Raw genomic sequence first — 20,198 nt, forward strand, 5'->3', positions numbered from 1 at the left:
TACGCTACTCATATGTGACATTACTATATATTCTTTTCATATGAAGTTACAACTTCCTACAATTTTGCCAAGAAAGAAAGGAGTTCTCCATTCATAAACACTCACTTTCCTGCAACAAATAGTTGGCAAGCAAGTCTGTTCGATCGTTTCTGCTCAACTGAGGTATTACTTGTGAATGGCTAAACAGCATTTGAAGATTAAAGGAAAAAGTAAGAAATTATTACAGTATTGAAGCCTGTTTAATACATGAGGACAAATAGGCAAGATCCTATCTATCATATAATACACTCTCCTCTCCGAAACATTTTCACATAAAATGTAAAATAATTTGTGAAAATTAGGTCTAGATTTTACATTTTTTCATTTAGGCATGGATAGTTTTCCATGGCCTAAGCCTAAGCTATGAATTATTTCTCTCTCCAACAGCCCCCCCCCCCCCCATCCTTAATGTAATACTGAGAATTCCTGCTCCAGAAACTCAATAAAAACTTGCTGGAGTCTGGAAATAGACTATGACAGGGATTACATACGCCCAATCCACCATTCCAGTGGTAGACAGAAGTAGCTTGTAATCCAGTGGGAGGAAAAAACTGCCAATGTTTGTATCAAACTCGGGTTCTCCACAAGCTGTGCCAGGCTATGAATGAAACAAAGTTCCGAGAGCCAATTCTGCATAAAGTCCAGCTGCAGTGACCCTTAGCTTGACCTAGCGGCAGTAGAGGAGTCCGGAGGGGCAATGTCCGGTCCATCCATCATGCTCTTGAGCCAGCTATGACCGTTGATGATCTTCGTCGTTGCTATCACATACTCTGTAGGAGCTGCCGAGACAAATGAAAGGAAACCAACCGTTGAAGAGATTTTCTGCATTGACATGTTTTGCACAGTGCCCTGATTTTCTACTTCTGGCGCAAAAAAAAAAAAAAAAAAAGAGGGAAAAAAAGGAAAAAATATATAAATATATGTATGTCCTGGTGCTATTATGCAAATCACATGCCCTTTTAAAATGCAGCAAGCACTACATTTTAGGAAAAATTAAGACAGCAAGCCCTCAGAGCTCAAATAGCTAAACCTATTCAAGACTTGTCAAAATAATTAGAAATATTATCTGCATGGGGGGGGGGGGAGAAGGGTGGGGAATAAAAGGGGTATTCAACAGAGAGTACACTTGTTACAAGACAAACTCTTGGTTCATCAAGGCAAACAAATGTCAACACTTACTTCAATCAAGTAACTTGGCAATCCCGGGAGAAATTATATACAGCTCATAATGCACTCACAGCAAGTAATTGCAATGGTACACAGGCTTTGAATAGATGGCATGAAAGAGAATGTACGTGTGTGAGGGGGAGGAGTGATTTGGGTAGAGACCTTGTAAACTAGAAAAGCACTCTGAGAGCGCAGACCTACGCCAAGCAGCTTATTTCCACTGATGATCTTGGTCTTCCGTAAAGATCAGTGATAGGTATGCATGCTGAAAAATCGCCCGATTTCCCAATATAGAAGCCTTTGTTAAGTCATAAACACTCAGCTGCGTGGCGCACCTCGCCCTAGCAGAAACTAAAGCACTCACTTTAGTGCGCATAAGAAAACCTCAAAAATGCGCAGCTTGGACTCGCAAGTTCATTGACCCTACCTGCAAAAATATCGAAAATCCTTCATAAAATCCACAAAAATTTCCGAACCACTACCAAAATTTAATCATCTGTTCCTTGTGTCATTCCCAACCTTTCCTGCAAGCTTCATCCCAATCTGTGCGCAACTTTTTGAGTTATTTTGCACACAGACAAGCAAACAAACAAACCAACAGTAAAGAAAACATAACCTCCTCCCTTGGCGGAGGTAATGAACAGCTCTCTTTTGAGGTCTTTATCACTCCCGTTGCAAATACTGGTTTTGGCTTACCGTCTTCTTGCTGTGAGAGGAAGCGAAGCGCTGCGATCTCGGCGTAAGTGACGCCTCCCAGGAAGAAGACGAGGGTGACCTTGGGGGAATCCCCCTGGCTGTCCCCGATCATTGGTCCTGGTGACAGAGATGAGGGGAGGGGTGATGAGGAAGGAGGCGGAGTCAAGGGACGAATGAAATTCCATGCCCAGGATATGCCATTTCGGCCCACATAACATACACTTTAAATAATATATAATGAAATTTGTTTGCATGTGTTTAATACACAAAATTCAGGCACCTAGGCAGCACAATGTTATGCTAAAGAGCTCATCTTGGCATTTCTTCATGTAGCTTGTTACTCATTATTCATTCATTATTCATTATTTATTATTCATTATTCATTATTCATTATTCATTTTTTTATTTGTCATTATTCATTAATCATTATTCATTATATATCATTATTTATTATTCATTATTCATTATTCATTATTCATTCATTTATTCATTGCAGTGTTGAAAACTGGTCAACACAAAAGCTATAGCGTTTTTAAGCTGTAAATCATGCGATCTGGTGCATAGTGAATATAATAGTTTGACTCATTCTGATAAATAGGGATTGTTCCAACATGTGACTAGTTTGATGGTTGGAAATCAGTGCTTTTATATGTTTGTTGTTGTTGTTGTTTTGGACTTTATCTTATGAGATGTGAGTAAAAGCTTATCAGGAGTGAAAGTTTGAGAAAGACCCCTGAGGTCTGTGTCTCAAGCCAAATGCATGGGATTGGAAAGTCTGTAGGCCATTAACCCGTCGAGGACAAGTCCCGAGTATACTTGTATCAGGCAGGTGTCTATGAGAAATGTGTGTTGTAACAAAGTCAAACTGTCCTCAATGGGTTAAATGATACCCGACCTTGAGTTACAATCCTGGTAGCTGCAAGATATTAAATTAGGGGGCAAAATACTCACTCTTTTTCTTGAGTCCAGGGGGCAGGGCCTGGACCTCCTCGATTGTAGAACCTGGGATGAGGCGGAGGACCTCATCAATGCTTCGCCAGCCGGATCCAGCGAGGAACTGGGCCAGACGGACAGAGAGAGGCGCGTAGCCGCTGTACACGTATGAGATGTCTGTTGGATTCTATGAACCGAGAACGGAAAAAAAAAAATCCTACACCATCCATATTGCACAACATGCGCTGGTTCCTCAATGAAGAAACGCTACATACACACAGCAATACAATCCTTTATGGGGGGCATTGAGTGGATTTTCATACCACACTATATCTGAGGGTTGAGTGAATGATATAAAAATCTGGTGTCATTTGCAGTGAACAGAGTTGTTGGTTAACTAGATATCTCACAACATGTGACTTTAATATAGAATATGCATCAAGAGAGTTTATTCCAGTTTTCAACTGAGTTGTATATTCAACATTGTTCTCAGGCTAGATGATAACTTTTCAGGGATATTCATACCATTTTTCCTCTTCCTCAGAATCATATGCAATGCTGCTCCACAATACCGATACCATGCCAATATTAATAATGACATGAAAAGACCCCCCCCCCCCAATTTTTTTTTCCCCCACATACCTGTTCATTAACATCCTCTTTGACGAGCTTGAGCGTCTTCCTAATGGTGGGGAATGTCTTCTGCTCCTGAACCTTCATCAAGTGCGCCCTCTCTAACTGCTGTAGTGTCAGCAGGTGATCGTAGCCATAGGTCTGGGGGTGGGACATTTGATATCAATGCAAACACAACTGCAATGACAATTCATTTGTTTTATAATGCACAAAAGACATAAAGTTTCAGTAGTTGACAATCTCTTGTCCAGCTGTATACAAAACATTTACACCACGTCAGTATCAAGAAGTAACAAAATCAAGTTATTCAGCATGTTGCATGCAATATTCTAAATGTTTATTTAAGTGCCAGAATAAGTCAAAAATATTAGACTCATTCATGTACATTTTTCCAGTGTTTTCAGCCACTTATTTCCTTAACTGTTAACAAGATTATAAAGCATGGTACACCTTACAAATGCAGCAAAGTCTACTATGAGTATGATCAACAACATGGAATCTATAGTTAGAATTAATACTGACAGCAAACTAATTCAAATGCCTGCTCTTCAAACTGATAATTCACACAGATTCGAATATCAAAGGTCGCTTCATATTAGCTTAATTTGTAAGCTTGTTTTTCTCACAGAAAGATAAGAAACACTGTGTCACCATGCACCAGGAAATGCATTTGTGTATTCCCGATCTAAATCACATTTTCAATTCCTAATTAGTAAACGCATCGCAAATGAAGCTTACCTGAAGTATTTCTCGCCTGTAGAAGTCGTAGACTTTGGGCTTGAAACCGTTGTTTGTTACAGACTGCATGCAAAGAAGTCTCAAAACCTGTAACAGACCAAAAAACAAAAACAAAACAGAGAAAAAAACAGAAAAGATAAAAAAAAGAAAATAATAACTCAATAGTACAAAATCAGAGCAATCATTTTCTTCTTGACATGTTTTAATTCTGTCAAAATTGATGAAATATACATTCAAAACGGTTCAATAATAATAATGCTGCTACTACAGTAGAATGACCCTTCATACACTTAAAAAAAGAAATCATTATCACCACCATCATCATCATCATCATCATCATCGTCATCATCATCATGAAACAAACATTTCTAAAGTGCAGGAACTACATAGATGTATTCTACTGTGTTGATGGAGGAGCACCTGGGTCTTATTTTGTAAAATACGTTATGATAGTACTTTTTGCTCTATAGAATGACAACTTCTTCTAGTAACAGCCAATCAGGAAAGGGGATCCTCGTCATTACCATGACACTTGCCATTGCTGCAAGGGTTGCTATCTTAGGGACTTTTTATGAAATGGGGTCCAACGTACTTGCTGAAAACTACAGATAATTATTTATAGAGAAAGAGAGTTAAAAAGATACATATCTGATTTTTATTTAAAAGTGTTCGATGGTTGCTTAGTTTCTAATTTTGTAGAGTATTAGAGTAATACATCATCAAGACATCCTGCATTATTTAAAATTAAATTAAAATTTCTTTTGTTCCACTGATTTCTTGAGTTGTCGATTTTTTAATACAAATACTGCATGACTGAAAAACAATAACAATATGAAGGAAAATTGAAAAACGAAAAATGAAGGGTGCGTTGTTGACTCCAAATGCCATCAAGATAGAAATTTCTGAATAATGGATAGGACAAGACCTCACCTTGATCAGTGGTTCCTTCCTGGCGATGCAATCCTCGATGTATGCATTGACTTTGTCCGTATCAATGCCATTCATGAATTCTTGAAGGAAGGAAGAAAAGATTGAGAAGATGATGGGGACACTGTAAGTCTACATCCTTGTAGTCCAAGACACCACTTTGGCAAGGTTCAGTGCTGTATCATGGTTGTTTATTACAATTTTACTATTCATTGGTAGTGTTTCACAAGGTAGTATGATCTTTCAGGTAAGGTTTTTGTTCTTCATATAAAATTGTTTCATTTGCAGAACTTTCATATGTTTCTTCATGGGTGGATTCATAATATATCCATAAAGATGCAACACAATTTAGGACAACAAAATTCCCTTTCACTCTTAACCCATTCCATACTAAATTCTGAGATTTCCACAGACTTAATATACAGGCCATCAGGTTCCCATAAGTAATGGGTAAAACTGCCAACACAAGCAGACGTTCTTTGCTAAGAACATGGCTTTGATGCAAAATATCATTCTGAAAGATTTATAATGACAACTAGTCACGAGCTAACAAAAAATAGCTTTTTTTTTTTTTTTGGTGTTTTTTTTTAAAGAGTTAACTGACATATTTGACAAACACATGCATACACAGAGGGGAAAAATCACAAATGCTTGTAGACTGTATATCTACATCCAACTGGGAAATTTATGAGAAAGATAAACACCATCAACTTAATATAATGAATGGTCTGACCTAGCTTGTTTGAAGGATTTGAAGGCATGATGTCTACTTTGACAAAAAAGACATGTCAATGCAATGACGTTATATGTCATACAGGACCCTAAAAGAAAAGTGGAAAGAATAGTAGTTCCTTACATTACCTATTTGACAGCCTGAACAAAACTCACAACAAACAAAGCAGCTCAACCCTTTGTGTGCTTTGAGGCACTGATTGGCACAGGAAACCCCACAGTGTTACACACACTGTCCAAAGTCCCTGGCACCGAAAGGGTTTTAAATATCAGAAATGTAGAGCTGGGTCTCACCCACCTTGCTGGGCTTGCAGAGAATCCATGAACGTTTCTTTATCCGTCCTTTCCTTGATCAACTCTGCTATCGATGTATCTGTAGGAAACACAAAGAGTGGAATGAAATTCGCAGAGGTTAAAAAAAAAATAGTGTTCACAGATTATGTAAAGATCAATTACATAAATACCAGTAGAGTGTGCAAAATAATAATGTCATGATAATTTGTGACCGCTTTGTTACAATAATGTGCCAAGAAACACAGCATGGAGTACCCACCCAGCAGTGGTCACCATGCACCGAAAGTATTGCACTGAATTTATATCCACAGATCATGGAAACAGCATCAGGAGTGTGCAAAAACATTGCAAACAAAACTAAAACAAACCCACAAAAATCAGCATTTACGATAACCCTTCATGCTTCAGACAGCGTCATAACCACATCACATTGCATGGCATGATAGTCAATGACTGCCTTTCTAACAAATGACAAGAGTTAGATGGAGATTTCACTAGGAGGTCTAACATTGGACTCACGTGTTGCAAGAGACATCTTCGCTGCCTGGATGTGATGGAGTTTGGAGACAAACTGTCTGATTGCAGAAACAGACTTTGCATCTTTCCTTTCCTGTATAGCAGAAAAACAACAATCAGCAGTAAAGAAGTGAAATGGCAAATAGAAATGGCTTTAAAAAAAAAGGTCTGAAAAGGTTTCTTGAAGCCTGGACTAGCAAATACCATATTTGTCTGCCTAGATAGCACTGAAATAGTGAAACAAAGGATCCCCATAATGCAAACAGTACATGGTTTGTACGTCGAGGCCACATCACCTCACTGTCTGTATATACCCACAAACAGAAAATCTCTCAGACCTGTGTAACTGTTGTGGCTGAATGTAGACTAGCTTTTGTGCTGGTCATGTTCATTAATATGATGGGAATTCTGAACAGGGATTTTGTTAGGTATGTGTTCAGACTAATAAAAACAGCAAATCTCACGTCTAAACATATTTTCTGTTCTGACACTTCTCGATTAATTTATGAAATTCTGTTTACAAAATTCTTTAGTCAAAGAGAGTATACTTACTCATTTCATCTTGCTATCTTACATCACAGTCAATTCAAATTTGCCAACTACAAATGGTATCATTAGTTTCAGCAAAAATAATCATGGTCACAGAAATAAAGAATACAGCTGACATTAAAACTGAAAGTAATAACAAAGAAAACATAGCAAAACAAAACAAAAAGACATGACAAAGCACAGAGAAGTACCAAGGAGTTCAAAACCTGCAAGTCCAAAAGGAGATAATTCTATGTCTGACCTCATACTGAGCTGAAAGGATCTTGGCTCGACGACTCAGTTCTGGTCCCACTGCGTGAAAGTTCCTGTCCCTGATCACGGAGAAGAGCTCGTCGGCCGAGTTGAGCTGGATCTTCTTCGGTTCCGTGGGGAGGTCCGGGGCAGGCTTCTCTTGCTGCTTTGGGTCCTCGTCTTTCTTGGCAAACTTCTCTGGCGGCAATTTGACTGTGGCTGAGGGTTGAATGCGACGCCAGTGAGATTTCAACATAACTAGACCAAGCACTAAGGGCCAAACTTCATGCTCTGAATATGTATTTCTCTGGTCTGTGAGTTGAATGGTCCAAGAGATGCTGCCGATTCTCCAACTCAAATAGCTTGAAATCATTCAACATTCATTAGAAACATCTGCTTTTAAGCACAACTGCACTCACAGGGAACAGATATCAATAGTTACTCTTCTATCTCAGACACTTAAAATCCACTGATCTGTGTCCACAGGCCCCTGATGTGGACCGTTGAGCATTAGTTCCATATTCTAGGTGTTCAGTAAGATCATTTTCAACATATATTTTCTTCCATTGAATGCCTACCTCAAGCAACTGTGTCAAATTTTGTTCTCAAATCCATATTCAGAAATGAGTTCACTTTGTTTCACGGATATTCCTAAAGATGCACAGACCTTTAAAGATCTTGACAGAGAAAGAGAAAAGGTAATTTTATTTATAATTTGCAGTCATTAACTCTCTTTTATCTTCATCAAAATATGTCATTGTATGGTTAAACTTGTTTCATCATGTTGCCTTGATGCTAGAAGGCCAGGCCTAGAATCCCTTCTTGGTGCAGCTACTACCACACAAAATATCTAAGCCTTTGTGTTTTTTGAGTGCTGATTGGCACAAAAAAACCCCATAAGGTTGACACACTGTCCAAAGTCCCTGGCACAGAAAGTGTTAACACCGTCCTTACTGTTCACGATGCCGTAAATCTCGTCGATGAGGCCCTCGTAGGTGAGCTGCGTCGCCAGTGGGGTCAAGAGGTCAACGTTGCGGTCGAGGAGGAGGAGACAGTCTATTTGGGGGGTGATTGGACGCTCCGTGCTCGCCGTCTCTCTCCGCATGCGCAGAAGCATCTCAGTCACTTGCTGTGAATCGAACAGAACAAGGAAAAGTAGAAATTACGCGGTGCGTAAAATATGTCCCCGCCGGAAGTAGCATTTAGTAGCAAAATGTACAATATCGGTAAAAAATCAAGGTCAAAGGTCAAAGAAGTCAAAGGTCAAAATTCTGTGTAGAAGTTTTGAAGCCCTCACCTAGTGCCATCACAAAAAGCAAACGGAATCAAAATCGGGTTAGAAATGGCGAAGGAGTAGCATTTTGTAGCCAATGTACAATATAGGTCAAAAATCAAGGTCAAAGGTCAAAGAAGTCAAAGGTCAAAATTCTGTGTAGAAGTTTTGAAGCTCTCACCTAGTGCCATCACATAAAGAAAACGGAATCGAAATCGGGTTAGAAATGGCGAAGGAGTAGCATTTTGTAGCAAAGTGTACAATACAGGTCAAAAAATCAAGGTCAAAGGTCAAATAAGTCAAAGGTCAAAATTCTGTGTAGAAGTGTTGAAGCCCTCACCTAGTGCCGTCACATAAAGCAAACGGAATCGAAATCGGGTTACAAATGGCGAAGGAGTAGCATTTTGTAGCAAAATGTACAATACAGGTCAAAAAATCAAGGTCAAAGGTCAAAGAAGTCAAAGGTCAAAATTCCGTGTAGAAGTGTTGAAGCCCTCACCTAGTGCCATCACATAAAGCAAACGGAATCGAAATCGGGTTAGAAATGGCGAAGGAGTAGCATTTTGTAGCAAAATGTACAATATAGGTCAAAAAATCAAGGTCAAAGGTCAAAGAAGTCAAAGGTCAAAATTCTGTGTAGAAGTTTTGAAGCCCTCACCTAGTGCCATCACATAAAGCAAACGGAATCGAAATCGGGTTAGAAATTGCGAAGGAGTAGCATTTTGTAGCAAAATGTACAATACAGGTCAAAAATCAAGGTCAAAGGTCAAAATTCTGTGTCGAAGTTTTGAAGCCCTCACCTAGTGCCATCATATAAAGCAAACGGAATCGAAATCGGGTTAGAAATGGCGAAGGAGTAGCATTTTGTAGCAAAATGTACAATATAGGTCAAAGGTCAAGGTCAAAGGTCACGACTGAAATTCTGTGTAGAAGTTTCAAAGCTCCCATGTAGTGCTATCATATAAAGCAAACAGAATCAAAATTGGCTCCTAAATGACAGAGAAGTAGCAAATTGAAGATTTTGATCACACACGGACGCACACACGGATGGACACACGGACGGACGGACGGACGGACGGACACACGGACGGACACACACACGTACGGAGCCCGTTTCATAGTCCCCTGCTCGAACTCGTTCAGCGGGGACAAAAACGTCCCATCAGGTAATAAGTCTTGACCTGGGTTGAACTAACATCTGCCAATGGTATATATCATCGGCTAAGAACCAGAAGGGGGTTATCGCAATGAATTATTGGCATCATATTGTAAAGTTGATCTCCTCTACATGATGGTGTCAATTTTGAACTGTTTTTCACTCTCAAAATATGTTAAAAAGGGAGTTATTTCACCTGACATTTGGAACAATGTTATACATCTATCCACTTCTTACCTAATAAGCTTTTTATTTCATTTCAATATATGCTCAAATCTTAAAAAGCAGTAGCGCCCTTCTGGTTTTCACCAAATAATATTTTGTTTCTACCACAACCTCCATCTCTTCCTCTTCTTCCATCAACTTTGTCGACATCTTTCTCTACTATCAATCATCTTTTTCAAATTGTCCATTTTGAAAGTAGCAATGACATGTGGAATATGTCAACATTTTAAGTTACAAAGTTACTTTCAAGACAGTACATAAATAGCAATGGCCATTATACAAAAAAGTAATGTAACCACTGTCAAACTGGTGACTCAAAAACATAGTGGGTAACAACAATTGCCATGGCACCAAGAAATATTCTCATGCCTCAATGGATGTTGCTATGATGGAATTCCTTATTGAGGCAATTATTCAATGCAGAGGGGCATAGATGTATCAAATGATGAATCCTGCGAAATCAGTACCTACGACTCTCTTCCTCTGGGTCTGCCAACCTGTAAGAGACTACCATCAAAATTTGACTAACCCTGGCGGCTTCTCCTTTGCCGTAGACGTGAGGAATGATGCCATAGAGGGCTTGGACCTTCATCAAGGATTTGGCAACGTGAAACAGGGCCGTCGGGTCACCTTGGAGATAGCACTCCTGCAAAACATTACAACACGCCATTCATGTCAAACCGAGTGTTTAGTAAGTGTACACACACACACTACAATACATTGTAGCTTCTGACCATATGAGCATTGAGAATAAGGGGTTTCTGGGATGAACACTGTACTATGGCTTTCTATAGCTCAGTCAGTAGAGCACATGTCTACCAATCCAGAGGTCTCGGATTCAAATCCTGTTGGAATTCCATATTCTTTGATCAATTTTTCACTAATAAATTGTATCATAGGTGCACTTCAATCATTTAACAGTACTTTTCATTGTTTGTATTGGGCTACGACTTGTATATTCGTAAGATATTCCTGTCCTCAGTAAAGTAAATCAATTTAAGTCAGACCAATTATCCCATAGAAAAGGAACTTATCAATATCATCATCAGTTCTGCTCTACAACCCGCATTAGTTAAAAATGAATAAATAAAATATGTGTCCCCTGCATAGTAACACACATTGATTGAAAACAAATGCATGATCATTTTTCATGATTTGACATCTGTTGGACAAACTCAGTGGAGAAATGGTGAAAGTTAGAATGGTGAACATCTTTGCACTGGTTGTCCTTTGGAGGCTTCAAACACATACACACACATACTGTATACTCACAAACATACTCATAGACCTTTAACACTCTCACACTTAAACTTTCCCACACACAAAACAAGAGCCAGATACGTGTACGCAACTTCAACTAAACTTCAATATTCCAAGCTAATGTAAGTAACGTTTGGATGACAGGGAAAGCCTTCCTCTATAGATGAAACCACATCACAGGAATCATAGCACTTCAAGGTTTCCCAGAACTCACTTTGAATGCCAAGTCAGATTCCATTGACAGGACATCACTATCCATGGGTAAGAGATCAAGTCCGTATTCTCCTACAGTGGTCAAGTCACCATATACACCAAGCTCCTGTAGGGGTGTGGGGAGGGGGTGATAATGTAAAGGTATTTTCAGTGGGAACTTTTCCTTTCAAACCAATAGGGAAACAGCATAAAAAAAAAAAAAAATATTGTACATGTTTCTTAATGTGATGCCATCATTTCTTTTGATGATTCTGTTATTTAAAAAGTGGTTTTAATCATGCCTTCTCTGCAGCTGACATACCAGGTACCTATTCTGCAACAACTTAGGTTGAGTAATGATGTGTAAATGTTCATGGAAATGTCATAAAATTGACTTCTAAGTTATGGTTTAACATCTTTTTCTATGATTTGTTCCTCTTTGCATCATGTCAAATCGGGGTGATGAAGTACCAGAACATGTTTCATTTAGTAATCACTACATACAACTGCAGAAATCACTTTTTGTTTTTCTTCAGATGCACTTCCTCATAGGGAAAAAACTTACGTCTTCTTCTCTCCCTGTTTTGATGCAGTGATGTCATATTTGTGTCCATCACCTACATAATTATACAAAGTCTAGAAGAGAATCTCAATACCCAATGTAGAATGAGTGGCATCAAATCTAGGCTGACAAAATACATTGTTTGATGGAGTTCTTACTGAAATCAACACTCGATGGGTCATTAAGAAAAACTTGAGCATTATGCCCAGACATTACAAAATGTTTCAAAATCATATCACAGATCACTTACTCCTTTTCTAACTCTTCAAGAAATGATTGCTATCTATTCAAATTTCTTTATTCCCCAACAAAATTATTGTCCAATAACTCACTGTGAGTTTCCGCTCGCAGAGCAGACTCTTCCTGGGAACAAAAAAGATGTGGAACTCCTTCCTGAAACGCCCCTGCATCTCCTGCGCTTTGTGGATGTTGTCCGCTACAATGGTCATCAGATCCAGCTTGGGACGCACGATGAAAATGACATTCTGGATGGCCCCGCCCACTCCACTGGAGGTGGCCGTGAGGGGGAGACGCCCCATGCGTAGCGGGAACATCTTGTCAACTTCATGTTCCTGGCAACAGGGTTCAACGGTCACATTTAAATTTTGCCATTTACAGTCTACTTTTTTAGACTATTCTCTATGGGCCGTTTGCATTATCATATCTCGTCTTTCCTCCTACGGCATTTCCAACAATGAATGAACTTTTAATATGTATCTACAACATCAAACATGAATTCAAGATCTAAGAATATTTATATTCATTATATAAATGACATTCTTCTAGTGATCATAAAGCGTCATTTGTAGATTGCTTAAGTTCATAAAGGTAACTTTCATAGATTTATGATCTTGATCACTGAAATGCACAGGATATACTAATTATCTGATCAAGAGGATAACCCTATCATTATGAATGTAAAGAAGTGTAAATGAATTTCATTAAATGCTTCATGAGCATGTACATTTAAAGTGCAAAGCTTTGACCTTTGAACTCACTCCACTGACCTCACTTCAGCCATGTGACCAAATTTTGATTTCAGTCATCTCTGTACTGTGATGCCAACATGTGGCATATCCCACTGGTTTCATGTTTTTTTTCCCCCTAATACATTTGTTAAAATTGTAGATCAGCAGTTGCAATCTTAAAAATACCAGAGGGCAACATTTGATAAGCTGTTACAGCTTAGTTTCTCCCTTCTGCATTAATATTCGCTTTCTTTCATGTGACATACTTTTATGGAAGTACCTCCTGTAGTTATCAAGTAATTGCGGTGATAAGAAGTAAGTGCAGGTGCTACAACACACACAACATCAATGCATTTAACGCTAGTACTTAAGTACCACTACTATGATCGATAGTGGGGAAACCAAAAAGAAATGAAATGCAAACTCATTAGGATTCTGTCTACAACAATCCTGGAATTCTAGTAAAATAGTTGATATACACAGGCATATAAAATCAACAGATTATAAAATGACTCATCCACAAAAAAGACAGATCATCTCAGTCATTTATCTACAGTACTTGGAAGGAATTATATCTAACAGCAATCTGAATAAAAAATACACACACAAAAAACAAACAAACAAACAAACAAACAAATGACATACCTTTAACAAGGAGTATTCTGCAATAAGGCCAATTGGACCAGTCAGGAAGTCATCCCAGACAACTGCCTGCATAGGACAAATATTCATAGCAGAAAAGCAAAATAGATTCATAAAGATATTTTACAATTCTAGGTGGTCTAATTGTCACTTTGGATCTATTTAGAGGCAAGGGGCAGTTCTAGTTCTGGCCCAATTATGTAGTCAGTGGATAAGACATTATATATTTGAGTCCATAGGTAGCAGAAGCTTAAGTCCAACCTTGAATGACATGCCTTTAACTTAAGCAACAAAATAATAATAATATTTTAATAATTATAATAAATAATAGCAGGTTTGTGCCTCTGGGCAAGCCATTTCATACTTATTGCCAAGTCCTGCCAAGGGGACTTAAGTCAGTCCCATGGTTGCTCATTTAAGCCTTTGCTTCTTCAACAGCTGTGTTAAAAAAAAAAGAAAAAAGAGAGAGACAAAACAAAATCCACACCCTGCAAAAACTCTATCACTGACATTATCATTCACAATGAGACATTAAAAAAAAATCTTAAAAAAAAAAGATATTCAGGGGAGAGGAACATCATCACACACTTCAGAATGTTCCAGTAGAAGCAGCAGGAATTACTTCCTAAGTAGTTAATTGACCAATTGGATATTGTAAATTTGAAAACACATGGAATCATTAAAAGTTTACATCTTGGTCATGGGTTGCTGTATTATAAGTCATAACTAGCTCTGATTGAAAAATTGTACACTTACACAGCTGAGTTAGAGATCACTCTCTAGTTCTAGATTTCTAGATCTACAGATATGAGTAAAATCTGTATCTGAATATGAATCTTGTCTTGTCTTGTCTGGTCCAGTGTAATCTGTCAATCAATCGCAATCGGGGGGGGGGGGGGGGGGGGGGTGTCTAGCTACTTCAAGGAGACCTCTGGATGATTTTAAGACTTTAACATTTCAACAACTATAAATTAATTATACTGAGTATGGAATTTCAGAGTTTCAGAATTTATGGTGATTGGGATGAGGAATTTTAATGTTTTCAAAATTTATACTTGGTACTTGGTTGGGATCCTCCTGAATACTCATACTGGAGTCTTAACTGGAGGTTAACAATTGCAATGAACAAGGATGATGACATGGGAGTCTCACCATAAGAACGCACGAGTTGGGGCTCAAGGAAACAGAATAAAAGAAGAAGGCATGATTAGATTATACACAGGTGAACTTGTTAAAGCGAGCAGTATTGTAATGGAACTACACTCCTATATTTCTGAAATATGTGTGGCTCCTACCCTATGTCGTCTACACTGTTCAGTATAATTTACTATGATAAGATTTTTCAAGAGTGATTGATTTCTTTGCTCATGCCCAATGGACATGGACAACGATAAATTCCAATAATGTATAGTACATGGAACTGTCGATTTATGCACTACATGATGTGAAATTATAGAAATCATGTTGTGAATCAGAGCAACATTAATTCTCGTTCCTTCAACATCTAAAAATGACCACTCCTATCCTACGAGCAACGTCCTATTCATTTAACTCAAACACGTAGACCATCTAATTTAAGTAATTATTTGGTTATAAATCAGATAGTAGAGCTCTATGTTACCAGCTACTACTGTTAATAATAGTATTTCTTGCCCCTTGGCCTGCCTTCTTCAGGATACTTAAGTTCATGACATGGTTTAATCCCGGGGCGCTCCTTCATACAGTTATACTGTGGGAGCGTTCGGGCTGGTCGCAGCGCAGTTAGCTAACCTAAAGGCTAAGCCTAACCCCGTCGCGGGGCGCTGTAACACAGTAACAGTAACCTTTACGGTACGTATTTGTCTGTATGGGGTCGCTGCTGCGGTTAACCTAATGCAGCTGTCATTTGTATGACGCACCTCTTGACCCCCGGGATAGGTGCGTCAAAGTACCAATGTGCGTCATACCTTTTAGGTACCATGACGTACCCTCCGTCACAAAAAGTGACCCACCTCTATGAGACATTGACGCATTAACCAGTCAAAATGGTGACGCACCTCTTCGTGAAAATGACTGACCCTTGACGCACATGTTATTCGCAGTACGTGCCAGACTGGAATGCTGCAGAGCTCTGTGTGCGCTCACGCAATTCGCTGCCTGCGAACTGTGTACACCGAACGGAACTTCGCCCGCGTGAATCCCTGTCGCCTACGGACCCTGGATGTTTACTTCGATCGCCGTGGTACTGTATCCCCATGCTGTGGGCGGCTGGGGAGCGTTAGTATAGTAGCTTAGCTGCACACTGTAGCCAGCTGCCACGACAGTACCCTGTTTCGATTCGAATCGGGGTAGAAGCGTTCCGTTGTGCAATGTCTGCTTCTTTTTCTCTTCTTCTTCATCCGCTTGTCCCTTGCCTCCCAAGTATGAAATGATTTTTAGAGTGTTGTGTGTGTTTTTTGTAACGTTATTGCATCATTTTTCTGCAAGGAAGAGGTGAGTTTCTGTTCGTGTATTGATGTGCACTGCAGTATGTGCAGGTGAAAAGCGTTCGAACTGTCTTTCCCGAGTATCGTGGAAGCTCGATGTATTTCTCGGCCTATCAAAGGAGATCTCATACAACAGAATACTTATAACAAACTATTTTCCGGTCAAAATGAATTGATTTCCTTTGTTTTGTATCGTTTATTGACTTGATCCTAAGGATCTTGTCGCAATACCGAGTTTCCAATGTGTATTTATTTTCACCTTATTTTCGCGTAGCTTTCGGTGCTGTAAACTGTTGCTAGGGCCTAAGCCTACTACTAAACTTAACGTTTTTCACTGTCGTTTCTCACACATCGTTTGGTACGATTTCTTCCATTTTATATCACTTTATCCGTTCCCTTTATACTTTGAAGTATTTGACGTAATTCTTTCAAGTGTCTCGCACTGCTATTTTCGTAACGGCGATTTCTCCGCTTTGCTGCAATACTTTTTCGAATCGAAGCGACGAAGTTTGATACCAGCCGCTGTAGTGTGCCGTGTGTTGTCTTTTCTAAATATTTGTGTTGTTGGGAGGTGTTGATACTTTGTATTTGTTATTTATTTTTCTTAATGTTGATAGGAAAAGGCTAAAATGGTCTGAGTGATGTCTGATGGTGATGATACTATGCTGGTGTAAAAAGACGGCTTACTGTGAATGCTGAGCGTACGTGCCGTTCGTTCCATTTTACTTTCCCTCTTATTCTTTCCCCCTTACTCTTCTTTTCCTTTCCAAGAATGATAAAAAAAAAGAAATTACATACACCTCACAACAAAATAGAACCACGTGCTACCAACCTTCGTAAAGTTAAATCTAAATGTTCAATATCAGCAAAGAATAAGGGGAAAGCACGAATGACAATAAATTAGAGCGAAGAGATTGTTTTACATGCAGTCTCTTCGGCTCGAAGAAACTTGACACCCCACCCCTCTCCCCTTGTGGAAATTTCCACAAAAGCAGGTGCCACACCCAGGTGCGTGCCAGACGGAAGAATGCGCGCACTGGAATAAACAGCGTGTAAATATCATGGAAATATCGATCGAAGAACCAGCTCATTAGTTGAATTAAAGGAATCATTGCAAAGATATCGTGATTCTATAGCCTTTCTTTTGGCGCATAGTAGGAAACATCAAACAGTCGAATATAATGTACTTGACCGAATATCTTATGTTCCCTGAACAATAAAAAAAAAAGATCGATTAATCAGTCAATTAAAAATGCAACTGAGCCAGAAATACTTAAAAGGTCTCGTATGCCCAGAGAAATTCACTACGAGTAGGTTCAATGAGATGCAGTCATCACCTGGTTAGACAACAAAATCATGACAATTAATTTCAGTTCACGCTCATGATAACTGCTTATTACTTATCAAAGTTTTGGCTATCAACATTCGTTCGTAGGTGTTTTTTGTTTGTTTTGTATGTTTTTCCTCGTGAAAGACGTAATGATTTCTTCGTATCGAACGTAGACTGCATGTTTATCGTTTATCCAAACAGTAGGCGCCTAGGCGTACTTTCTGAATATATTCAGAAATTTCTATCAACATTTTAAATATATTACAAGACTCCCAAATACCAGTTGAAAAAAAATAAGAAATCGAATTTTTTAGATATGAACAACAACAAAAAAAAAAAATGCGTAGGAAAAAACCACTTCAACCTCGAATGACTTCGAATTTCTCTAAACCGTTCCCTAGTTCATGGACATCCCATAGAAACGCGTGTTTTGATATACACGTTGCTATGGCAAACTATCTAGTTTCGCGAAACTACGGCCTGGCCACAGTAATATTTTCCGTAACCTCCCGCCTCCCCTTCCCCGATTCGAAAACAGCTTGATTGAAGCCCCTGCCTATTTAAACACGAACCTTATTAAACCCAAGTTAGGTACATGGTTTATATGGCTAGTGAATGGCTAGAATTTACTATTTTAAGTTAATGCAGGTTTTAACAGACTCTCAGTAATGTTAGTTCCATAATCGTTTGTATGTGTTTTGGGGCCTGGCCTCTGCCATGCCTCGCCTTCTGCATACGTATGTACGCGTGTACTGTATGTATACATGTACCACATGGTCGACATCACGCACGTGGTTTTGCTGCATGTTCCACGGTCGACGGTCGATGCTACACTACAGTGAATGCGATTGAAGGATAGCGAGCTTCGCGATGCCGCGGGCTGTATGTGATGATTTTAATCACAAATCGTGTTTGGTAGTGTGGTTTTGGAGCAAATTTGTACTCAAACTTTCTGAAAAGACCTTTAGTCTGACATCAGATAGAAAAAGAAGACATACGAGAATGAAGTGAGTATCAGTATGTTATAATAAAACTGATTGAAAATTGTGTCATTTTCGCGTTTCCAGGAGCCGGTGAATTCGGCCGACTCGCGATCGCGAGTTTGTTTTAGATGTTACGGAGGGATACCATGCCCCATGCAAGAAGCCTCGCAAAATTATACCATGACGGTCCCATTAACGAACCTTTTGACACACTCTGGTTAAATGACCGACTATGACGCACATAATGGGTCAGTATTGTGACGGACATTTTGCTCCCGTGACGGCACCACGCGTCATCAAATTGGTGGTACTTGACGCGACCATGACGCACATTTCCCGGGGGTCAAGAGGTGCGTCATACAAATGACAGCTGCATAAGCCATGGACATGGTTATAAAGAGCCAACACACATCAACATAAGTTAGTGGGACTGTGTGGGCGAAATTGGTCATAATTACTATCTGGAAAGCCAGCTTCCCAGTCGGGCTTACAATACCTTGCTCCCGCTACATTTGTCAAGACAATCCAGAAGCTCCCTTCTTGCTACTTCCCTCCAAAACGCTAAATTTACACGTCCACTGACAAGATGAGTTGCCATCTCGCTGCTTGCTTGGTGGGTAGGTAGGCGGTCCCTCGCTCTCGCGATCTCGGCGCTATCTAGCCATAGCTAGCTGTAAATACAGCTCTATGGCTCTAGCTGGTCTCGCATGAAGCCGCCCGCATCTATGGCAAGCCGTTCGGGTCAATGCGTCAGGTAACTACACGTACCTCGAAACACCTACACGTGCCTGACCACACGTAACGCGTGGGTACACGTCACGTTACGTGTACCCACACGTCACGTAACGTGTGCTTAAGCACGCGTTACGCGACGTGTGGGTACACGTTACGCGACGTGTACCCTGGCGTAACGCGTGGTTGTACCTGGCGCTACACGTAGTCCACCACGCGTTACGCGTGGGGTAGGCACACGTAACGTCAGGTTGACTACACGTAGTCAAGTGTACACGACGCCACGCCAGGCTCCTGAAAAATTAGCCTTGTTTCAGGATATGTTTTTGTTTTTTAATCTGCTATAGTCGATACGAGTCTAAATATTTTTGATGAGCTGAGATATCTTGTGTAGGGGAACAATACGTGTCTAAATAATTTTGATGAGCTGAGATATCTTGTGTAGGGGATGAATATCTAAGTTATGGAATTATGATTTCATTATTTCATTTGGAATGAGAGTGTTTTGTTTTTTTACTTTGCGTCTGCTAAAATGAAATCAATACTTTTTAGTGTAGTCTGTTGACTTTTAATGAATAGGCCTATGGCGTTGATTTCACATATTATGATTTTTGTGATTGTTTCTTATTTTTTTATGTTATATATCCTATATGTGTAGACATTTGTTTCATGTTACTTTCATTTGTTTTTACCGCTTCTTCAGTATACTGTTCTTCAGTATTACTTTGCACTGATCATTACAGTACCTGTACAGTATTTGGTCTACATAATGGTGATGAGCATAGATGCCAGTTACGTTGTTTAATTTAGGTCGTTGGCTGAGCAATTAAATTCTTCCTTTTTAACCACAACTGGAAACTGATTGTTTGAGGAGAAAATGAAACAACCGGAGAGGATAAGTTTAGCCACAGAGAGAGAGAAAAAAAAAACAGGAAAAAGAAAGGGAGAGGGAGAT

The 20,198-nt window shown here is 39.4% G+C and overlaps 1 protein-coding gene across 1 annotated transcript; it reads right to left on the reverse strand.

Moving 5' to 3' along the window:
• Positions 1-285: 285 nt before the first annotated feature.
• On the reverse strand, positions 286-19,150 carry LOC140227349 (vacuolar protein sorting-associated protein 33A-like). The gene is made up of 15 exons (XM_072307766.1): positions 19,008-19,150; positions 13,737-13,802; positions 12,456-12,695; positions 11,584-11,688; positions 10,639-10,755; positions 8,410-8,584; positions 7,466-7,674; positions 6,679-6,769; positions 6,164-6,238; positions 5,137-5,216; positions 4,207-4,293; positions 3,478-3,609; positions 2,854-3,022; positions 1,903-2,019; positions 286-818 (listed from the first exon to the last, which is right to left on the reverse strand). Exons 1-15 carry the CDS (start codon positions 19,107-19,109, stop codon positions 697-699), a joined length of 1,887 nt encoding a protein of 628 aa, XP_072163867.1. The 5' UTR covers positions 19,110-19,150; the 3' UTR covers positions 286-696.
• Positions 19,151-20,198: the final 1,048 nt, after the last annotated feature.

The sequence above is a fragment of the Diadema setosum genome, chromosome 4 (assembly GCF_964275005.1).
Source record: "Diadema setosum chromosome 4, eeDiaSeto1, whole genome shotgun sequence".
Lineage (NCBI taxonomy): Eukaryota > Metazoa > Echinodermata > Echinoidea > Diadematoida > Diadematidae > Diadema > Diadema setosum.

Coding starts and splice junctions, on each gene's coding strand:
- LOC140227349 (XM_072307766.1), bottom strand. CDS start 19,109: ATGGCAACTCATCTTGTCAGTGGACGTGTAAATTTAGCGTTTTGGAGG. Junction 5,217..6,163: donor TTCTCTGCAAGCCCAGCAAG/GTGGGTGAGACC, acceptor CCTTCCTTCAAG/AATTCATGAATGGCATTGAT. Junction 2,020..2,853: donor CCCTGGACTCAAGAAAAAGA/GTGAGTATTTTG, acceptor CTCTGTCACCAG/GACCAATGATCGGGGACAGC.